Genomic DNA, 9,700 nt, shown 5'->3' on the forward strand with positions numbered 1-9,700 from the left:
AAAAAGAAAAGAAATCTTAGTGCTGGTGACAATTGTTAAGAGGCAACATTCACATGAAGACAAGCATGCCAGGAGGCAGCATTTTTACTAGCTACTCTGTAGCTGGATAAGTGCACCAAATTCATCTTCATATTGGAAAAGACAGAATGTGGGTAGGTTTTTAGTTGTTTTAAGCCCCCTTTGCAAACCATTTAACATCACCTGTAAAAGCAAAGCTACCACAAGACAAGAACATAAGCATCTTGACATTGTACAAAATGCCATCATGATTACAGAAGTGCTTCACCTCAATGGAAATAGCCTACAGGTGGTTTAACATATATGAGGAGGGGTTTATGTCAATTGGTTATTCAACAGCTTGTTTTAAAAGAAAGCCTATTCCAGAATTAGTTTTAAGTAACAGGGGAATTGCTAGCTGAACAAATAACTAAACCACAGTTCAGTGACATGGTCTGACATCATCAGGGATGTAAAGTACCAAGAAGAGACAGCAATATTGATCTTTGGAAAGGGAAGTAAAATATGTTAAAAATCCTTTGATGTGGCATGAATGTTACCTGAGACAATACTGGAGTCCACGATGGCGCACATGCTGCTAGAAAAGAAAGAAGTGGGGGAGGAAACGACACGACATGGGACCAGAAATGCAAGAGATACACCATGATTAGAAAATGCATGCGAGCTAAACAAATCCTTGAAAAAGTTTAGAAAGCCAATCCAAACTGGATAAAGCTGAACTGGAGTCCAAATTACAGCCAGTAATATGGGAGGTAGAAGGCAGAAAAGCCAAAATGGATTTACATGCACATAGCTAGATGATATAAAAAGAACACGAGGTTCTTTAACAGCATCAGCAGTATGAAGCTGACAGGGTTGGTGTTACACAAAGGGGGGTGGGGAAGGAAGCAATTAAGGGACACAAGGACATTACTGTGCAGCTATACTAATAAGTGATGCTAATAATTTCTTCACCACCAAGGATACCAGGAGACACTTATCCAGAACAGCCTAATGACTAATAAAGACAAAGTGCTGTTCATCATTGATGTGTCAGAAGAAGAGGTGCTAGACTAAATCAATGATTTAAGAAGCAGTAAGTCTCCAGACCAGGATGGCATGTACCCAAGCACTGGGAAGAAGCTCATGTAGGTTGCGCTTAACCAATTATGTATTTTCATTATCTCATTAAATCAACCACTGGTCAAGAGGACTGGAGGATAGCAATTGTTTATCTATAGTGTAAGAGGCTCTGGAGTGATGCAGGCAATTACAAGCCAGTAAGCTTTCCATCCGTAGCTGGTTAAGTTGGATAAAAGATAATAGAATAAAATATCTAGAAGATAATAAAATGAGAGGGGGAAAAAAAAAAAATTGCAGACTTCTCTACGATTAGCAAGACACATCAGTAATACAGCAGATAGAGAGCTCGCCAATGACATTTATTCAGATTTGCAAAAGACCTCTTGCAAGAGGCTGTTCAGCAGGACAGGTAGCCAGCATGGGAAACAAACCATCTACTGCCTCAAATAAAGAACCGGGTAAGAAACCAAAAGAGAGATAGTTTAACTCATTGTGTCAAAAGCTTAGCAGCAGGTTGGGCAGTTCAGGCTCTCTCTCACCCACAATTTAATATTATATATGAACCTGGAAGAGCAGGCGAGTAGAGATGGAACAAAAAAAAAAAAATCACCAAACCTTAATAACTAACATTGTGGTCATCCGAGTCCAGCCAGGACTAGGAGAAGCACCTGAGATTGTTTATTTAGCAGAGAGACACTAATAAGGCAGGCCATGGAAATCTAAGTGATAGTGAGCCATCTAGAGATGGTCTCCTGGAGGCTTCTGTTCAGCTACCTTGTAATGGAAGAACAAAGGGTATTCACTGAAATTAAGAACTGGCTATTTCCAAACCAATAAGGAAATTATTACATACTTTGTGGTCAAGAACTCCACAAGTTGTAATACCCCAACATGAACAGCTGGAGCTATCAGACCTGAATGCTAGTGTTAGAGAAGTTATAAGATAACCTTTTTCTCAAGGGCTTCAGCCAGTCTCGTAACTGCCAGGAGTCAGGTGGTTCCTTATACCTTTTCTGAAGCACATGGTGCTAGTAAAGGTCAGAGACAGGATATTGGACTATAAGGACTGTGTGAGATGTAGTAAAACAGTTTCTATGTAATAGGAGCAGGAGCAACTCCAGCAGCATGAGAAGAATTTATCTAACAGAACTGCCGCGCTGCACAGCCACGTGTTCAGATGTTAACAGGATGTGTTGTTTGTGTTGCATACGCTAAGGTCCCAAGCCGACAGGTTTAAGAAAGAATGAGGTAAGTTTGGTAGCACATACAAGTGGAAAATGAAGACTGCAGTCCCTAGAGAACAGCATCTGATAAAAAAAACAAACATATAAATGTAGAAGAGTGGACAAACATGGACATGAAATAAGCTCAAAGACATCTAGAGGCAACACCTGGAACTGCCAGTGACAGCAGTAAGGAGACATCACAAGCCAAAACAGCAGCCTGTTGTTGGATTGGGAGCTACATATAAGCTATCATGATTTCGAATACTCACCTTACTGCCCAATGTCAGGCTGTTACTATACACTATCACCTGCCACTGATAACTGCATCAAATGATGTAAAATGAAAAGTTGTAAAAGTCTGAACCTTCATCAACTCATGGTGGACCTTGGTTTGGAAGTTTTAATTCAGCTGGCTCCTAATTAAGCGTCTTGTATCACACTACATGGCTCCACCCCCTTGTTGGTATTTATACCCTTCAAACATCTGTTGTCTTACTGTATTCCCTTAGTCAACCTTTGGCTTAAAGTACACATAGATTCATAGATTGTAAGGGCTGGAAGGGACCTCAGAAGATCGAGTCCAGCCCCCCTGCACCAAGCAGGAAAGACGACTGGGGTCAGGGACCTCAGCGAGGTGCCCATCCAGTCTCCTCTTAAAGATTTCCAGGGTAGGCGATTGCACCACCTCTGGAGGAAGCTTATTCCAGTCTGGACACCCTGACGGTGAAGTAGTTTTTCCTGATGTTGAGCCTGAACCAGTCTTCCAGAAGTTTGTGACCATTACTCCTGGTTTTCCCCAAGGGTGTCCTGGCGAACAGTTGCTCACCAAGGCCTTGATGTATGCCCCGCTGTAGTGGTAAGCTGCTACCAAGTCCCCTCTCAGCCTTATCTTTTTCAGACTGAAGAGTCCCAGGTCCCTCAGCCTTTTCTCATATGGCTTGCCATGCAAGTCTCTGAATATATGAGTGGCTCTTCTCTGGACTCCCTCAAGCTTTACCACATCCTTGTTGAAGTGTGAAGGCCAGAACTGGATGCAGTACTCCAGCTGCGGTCTCACCAATGCTGAGTAGAGTGGGAGAATCACTTCTTTGGGTTTGCTGGAGATGCATCGATTGATGAATGCCAAGGTACTGTTAGCCCTCCTAGCTACAGCATTGCACTGCTGGCTCATGTTCATACTGTGGTCTATTATTTCATTCCCCCCAGATCCCTTTCATTTGTAGTGCTGGTCAGGTCCATGTTGCCAAGCCTGTAGGTGTAGAGGGGATTGTTCGTCCCCAGGTGGAGTGCTTTACATTTCTCGATGTTGAACTTCATCTGGTTCCAGTCTGCCCAACTTGCCAGACTCTCTAAGGCTGTGGATACAGGCAGACCATCTTCAAGCATTACCACACTTCCCCATAACTTGGTGTAGTCTGTGAACTTGGCCAGTACACATATTTAATTCCTTTAATCTCTCCTTTTAAGTCAATGTTTCCAGCCTGCCTGAGGACGTTTATAGTCACTACTTTAGGGAAGTTGAGCATCTGACTTGGTTTCAGTAAGACAAAGTTCCTTAATTTCAAAGGGATCAAGGCTAGACTACTCATGCTAACTTACCTGTAGGGCAGAACAGGAATGTGTCTGGTTCTCCTAGATACTGATAGATTTCATTCGTGATGGAGACCTGGGCATGAGCAAAGGAGCTGAAGACTTCCTTATCTGCTGCACACATGTTGTGATCAATATCGTCGAACAACAGCGCAAAGGATCTGCAGCCAAACTGGCAAACCTAGCGCAGGAAGGACAAGAGGAAAAAAGAACGGTTCAGAAACTTCAAACAGCAGGAGACAACTCTCAAGCTAGCTTTCCTTTAAAAGGACTGGCCAGTATCTTACACCACAAAAACACCCAGTTCAAGAAATAAGTGAGTCAATTCCTATTTGACAAGCCATCATTCTTCTTTTAATCTAAAAATACATTTCACATTCCTTCATGTAGGATAAAAGCCTGAATCAAATCCACAATATCCTGCAAAAATTACTGTGTCAGAAGAGGGCTGAATGCTGGAATCCTTCCATTTCCACAACATAATTTGAAAATCCTAAATTCTTTCCAATAAAGGAAAGGCCAGGGAAATGGGGAGGGGAGAAAGGCATGTCTTGGAAACTACTCCCAATGAAAGCAGCCACAACCCAACACTTGACTTTACATGAGGCCATGGAGACTGCCAATCTGTTTCAATTTCCCAGTCTAAGGCTACAGCTGATTTCACAGAAGGAGCATCCCGTGGGAAAACAAGGAATGCAGCCACAGCCTCTGGGTGAAGGGAAGAGGACATCAAAGGAACTTTGAGAACGAGCTACTATGCTAGGTCTGCCCCACTGAAATGGGGCTTGAAAGAGCCTCATCACTTGGGAAATACACCAGTTTCAGGGTCCAATTATAATTTTAAGAATGAAACTGATATGCAAAGTTAGTAAGGACTGTTATTCCAGGTCAGAAGCCTAATCTGTCTAGATCAGCATTCAGTCTCTAAGGAAGCCCTCGCAATGCCTGCCAACTGTGCCAAGCTGTGGCTGACTGCTGCCCTTGGGAGAAAACACAAATATCATTGCTATAGCACTTTGGAGACTAACATTGACATTCACATCTCAAATGCAGCATGTAAAATTTGTCAGGAAAAAATGATCAAGTGTATAAAGCACAGAGAAGAGGAATCAACTGTGGATGTTTCAGCATTTCAGTAATGCTAACCTGGTCCAGCTTGCGTTTCAATGTGGACACTTCCTTTGGATTCGAGAAGGTGATATCTAGTCCAGGTGAGATTGCATAGATGAATTCTATTTCGTGCTCTCGTGAAGCTGAGATGAGAGTCATAAGTTGCTCTAAAATTTCAATACAAATATTTTAGAAAATATTAACATTAAGCAAGTTGAGACACCTCATTATAAATGATAAAAAGCAAGTTACTGCTCTTGGTAAAAAGTATCTTCAGAAGTTTCAGTTAAGTGTTTAAAATATACTAACATTTCCTAATGTGACAGCAGACAGAGCTATGCTGCAGAGATGCACAAAGAAGTTGTTAAGGGATGTGACAAATAGTTGCTCTGGCATCATTTTTATTTCCCATTTCTCACTGCTTTTTAAAAACTGCTTAGCAGAATGAGAGGATCCTGTGTGGCAAACAGAGTTGTTTTTACACCATATTGGCTCTTGGCACTGAAACTGCTTCTCATTATTTCTATATTTGACAAACACAACATTAAAGAAATGTTCCAATGTTGCCAGAACCATTTTGCAACTAGGATCTGTTTGCTTTAACTCCTTGTTAGCCAGGTACAGAAAGCTTCAACAAAGGCTTTGTAAAACTAGGGGGGTAGAGACTACGCAAAAACGGTTAAGCTGATCAATTCCAATCTGAAGGAAATGTGAAAATAGTTTCAGTGACATTTTCAGAAACTCATCTAAGTTTTCTTTTCAGTAGGGCAACCATCTTATTTTAAAGAAAATCTGGGATACTGCCCGCATCGCAGGCAGGAAGAGTGGTGCCCAGTGCAGCCTGCCCTCCTGCATCCAGTTGCTGCCCAGGAGGATGCTAAAATAGAAGTTTGCCCAGAGCACCACAAACGCAGGAGCCGCCTGTGCACACAGCAGCGCTCACCCCCTGCTCTGCTCCGGCTGATCCCTGCTCTAGACAGGAGGAGCTGAGCTGGGCAGTGCAGCGCCAATCCTCAACTTTTGTTCCCATTTTCCCCAACCAAACAGGACAGCCTATGAAACCCAAAACTGTCCTGGCCAAACTAAGACATATGGTCACAGTTTTTTAGAGATGCTGGTGATGCTGGTAAGGTAGCTTAGTATGATTTTAATTTCATGGTACCTTATTAATTTTAATCCTAGGGTGACTCAAAGCAGCCCAAAAAATTAGGATGCATGGCTTCCTTCACCCAAGGAAAAGAATCCCAAAAGACACTATGGAAAGCCAGCAACTCTGATGCAGCCCTTGACAAGAAAACAGCACTGTTCTGCTGTTGGGAAACACACACACGCAGAGCTGCTGCTTCTTGTGAAAACTAGCCATCAGTGAGGGGAGTGACAACTGGATGAGATGCAAGGAGAAGCTGCGTCTCCTGCCATTCTTCTTTGCTTTGCACTTCCCCTTTAGAATGCGATATGATGATTAAACATGCAAGCATGTTTATCAATGACTGATTCATTTAGCAGCTACTTAAAGAAAAATGCAGAGGGGAATAAAAACAATTACCAGCTTCCTCCACAGAGTACATTTCTCGCCAGAACATCCTGTGCTTGTAGTCATCTTTTGGAGCATACAAGTATGTATTTAGTCCCCATTTCTGAAGTCTATAGTTGGGGGGAAAAAAGTCTCCATTAGGCAAGTATTCTATAAATACAAACAGCCTGCATTTTATAAGAGGATCGAATGCTTAAGTTCATCTGTCTGTCTGTGAGAACACTCGCTGCTATAACAGATGGTATTAACTCACTACAGTACTGAGCGAGTCTGAGTGACTTGACAAACCCAGAAGAGCCAGAGCAAAATGAAGAGGAAAATATAAACACCTTGAATAGCTTTACATGAAATACTGCCCCAGATCAGGTGCAAACAGGCTTACAAAGTGAAGAATAATAGTTTTACTATGCTGGAATGTTGCACACCAAGGGGAAGAATGACTTGCCTTCTAAAAAGTTCCTTCCTCTGCTCCATAATCCAGGGTCTTCCATAAAATCCTGTGGGAAATTAAATTAAAAAATAAACAAACACACACCCAACTGGCCATTTCATAGAACAGAGATTATAGCATAACCTCCCTCTTTCTTTTTCTCCTCTGTCAAAAAGATGTTTTTATTATATTCATCATAAAATGCTGGCGGACAGAAATAAACCCTGCCTTAACAATGTAAACATAATCTGCTAAAATTACCTTAATTTTCAACTGAATTATACCCTAATTAAATTGTTATCCAGACTAATGATTCTGGCTAGTGAAGCAATTAATTTTAAGAATACAATCTGAATTTCTGTGAAGGACATCTGCTCAAGTCAAATCAGCATAACTAGAAAAATCAGCCTGAACAGTAATAACGACCCAATTAAGGCAGCACTCAAAGTCCGTTAAATAGTATTAATTGTAATAGTACTGAAAATACTTACCAGTACGAGAATACCTTTTAAAACGGACAGTATGGGAAGCTGGGCACGTGGTGCTCAAACAGTTATACAGTGGGGTTTATGAAACAGAAGACTGCTTGGGTGGCCTGTCAAGATTTGTTCTCTTTTTTCATTTGATGAAATTCCTGAAATTGCCAACATCAGCTAGAAAACACTACGCTAGGCCATCTTGCACTCTGTGCACAGACTCGGGCTTTAAAGATGCAACCTCAGCTTGTAAGAAACAATGCAAGGGGGCACAAAAAGGAAGCTTTAGCCCATACTCCATGCCAGAAAACTCCAGGAGAAATGCCAGACCTGAGTGTTTCCTTCCAGCCCACCCTATACAAAAAAATACTTGGAAGAGCGAAGTGCTTCTCACTTGCCCGTCATCCTTAGATTAATTTAATTTGGACCATGAGCCAACTCTAGTGACAAGTGGGCAGTTCACATTAGAAAGCTTCAGGATGGCAGTCTGTGCGACAGATCCAAGACTAAAATAACACTGAAATTTAATAAGCTCTCATTTTCAGATACTATGGCCACTCCGGATGTGGAATGATGCCATTAATACAGTTAAGTCTAGAGGCCCCTGCAAACACATCTGAAGGTGAAAAGCCCTTCTACTTCCACAGCTATCGACCTGCTGTCAATACTGTAAAACGTCAGGCTATTGATCAAAGCCTGTCTGTGCTCTCTATCTATTTAGAACAGATCATTTGAGAGTTGGCTGCGTGGTAAAAATAATTGCAATTACCAATTAAAAGTCATCCCTGTGATGTCAGCTTTGAGGACCTCAAAGCAGGCTCAGCTCTTAAGGGTTACACTTCCTGAAAAGAGCAATTTTCGGCTGATTGATGCCACAAAGCGGCAAAGCTGGGTACTACTGCTTCCATCTGGCTGAAACTGGAACCTGACAAATGGCGGATAGGTGCACAGCAGTGTGACAGAAGGAAGCAGTTGTGGCACATAAAAAAGCAAACGAGGTAAGGGGACAAATCCTCTTGCTTTTCAGAGACAACAGAACTGCACTGAAAGGAGAGATTCCTCTTCCATTAGGAAAGCCAGCCTACCTAATCACAGAGGGACCTAATTAATGCTTTCTAGTTCTGTAACACGTTCAGAGAGACATCAGACCACATGCAAACTCAGCATCAAGAGAACAACAAAGGAAGTGAATAAGGGAGGACAGGGTTGAGGCACCGGGCTGCCCCCTCCCGCTCCCGCTCCCCACCTCGCTCCACTTCACACCCTGTCCTTCCTTTCACAGCATCCGGAGCCTGCGAAAGCTTGTGCTGGCGCGCGTCTGAGCCACTTCTCCTGCACAGGAGGAGGAGGAGCGCCTCTACCTGCCTCGCAGCCATTTCACCTGGCAGCGCTCCTTCGAACGAGAAGGCCCAGACACGTCAGCCGACGACAATAGCAATGTGTTTCTGTGCAACCTCAACCCTCAGCCTTGCTACCTTCGCGCGGCCGCGCCTGACAAGCTCCGGACGCCATACACGGTCTGCCCGGTTACTCTTCCCCCCGCTCCCCACCGCCTTTCACACCCGACCCCTCGCCCTCGCTTCGTGCATCCGAGTCCACACCTCCTGCGCGCGGCAGCCACGCCGACAGCTGCCGGGAGCTGGGCCACGAGCCTCCAGCCCGGCTGGGGGCCTCTGGAACCCATCGAGGGACCTCGCAGGAGGGGGAGGAGAAGGGAAGGGAGGGAGAGAGGAGCCCCCCCCCCCGCACCCACTGTAACACTGAAGACGGGAGCAGACGGGCACGTGAGGGGCGGGGGGGATAACAAAGGGTTAAGGGGGGGAGGGGTCCCAGCACGGTGCCTCACCCTCCACGACGCCGCAGAGGAAGCGCCGCGCGCCGCCCGCCGCCTCGGCCTCGGTGTCGGTGTCGTCGCCGCCCGGCCCCACGGCGGCCGCGGCGGCCCCCGCCGACTCCAGCGGCGCCCCGGGGCCGCCGGCCGCGTTGGGGCTGCCCTGGGGCTCGTCCAGCGCCGCCTGCCCGTCCGTCTGCACCATGCCGCCGCCCGCCGCCAGCGCCGGGCCGGGCCGGGCCGCCGCCGCGGGGGAGGGGAGGGGAGCAGAGCGGGGGATGCGGGAGACGACGGCGGAGGGCGCGGGAGTCCCCTCAGGGAAGCCGAGGGCCGCCAGGCTGCAACGCGCATGCGCGGGGGGAAGTGCGCATGCGCGGGGGGGAGGGGAGACGCAGAGCGAGCGCGGCGCGCGTGCGCGGCGGC

At 45.4% G+C, this 9,700-nt stretch overlaps 1 protein-coding gene and 1 long non-coding RNA gene across 2 annotated transcripts in view; one reads left to right on the top strand and one right to left on the bottom strand.

The window, feature by feature from the left end:
- Positions 1-9,602, bottom strand: part of OGA (O-GlcNAcase) — a 30,177-nt gene extending 20,575 nt beyond the window's left edge. Inside the window, exons 1-5 of the mRNA XM_059730236.1 lie at positions 9,293-9,602; positions 6,986-7,037; positions 6,553-6,650; positions 5,043-5,173; positions 3,906-4,077 (exon numbers count right to left, since the gene is read on the bottom strand). Of these exons, the coding sequence (XP_059586219.1) occupies positions 3,906-4,077; positions 5,043-5,173; positions 6,553-6,650; positions 6,986-7,037; positions 9,293-9,482 (643 nt within the window). The 5' untranslated portion in view covers positions 9,483-9,602. The remainder of the gene's footprint in view (positions 1-3,905; positions 4,078-5,042; positions 5,174-6,552; positions 6,651-6,985; positions 7,038-9,292) is intronic.
- On the top strand, positions 8,356-8,905 carry LOC132251231 (uncharacterized). Its single transcript, XR_009463157.1, has 2 exons — positions 8,356-8,444; positions 8,729-8,905. It is a non-coding gene; the product is annotated as an uncharacterized LOC132251231 (long non-coding RNA).
- Positions 9,603-9,700: the final 98 nt, after the last annotated feature.

Source organism: Alligator mississippiensis, chromosome 6, assembly GCF_030867095.1.
Source record: "Alligator mississippiensis isolate rAllMis1 chromosome 6, rAllMis1, whole genome shotgun sequence".
Classification (NCBI taxonomy): domain Eukaryota; kingdom Metazoa; phylum Chordata; order Crocodylia; family Alligatoridae; genus Alligator; species Alligator mississippiensis.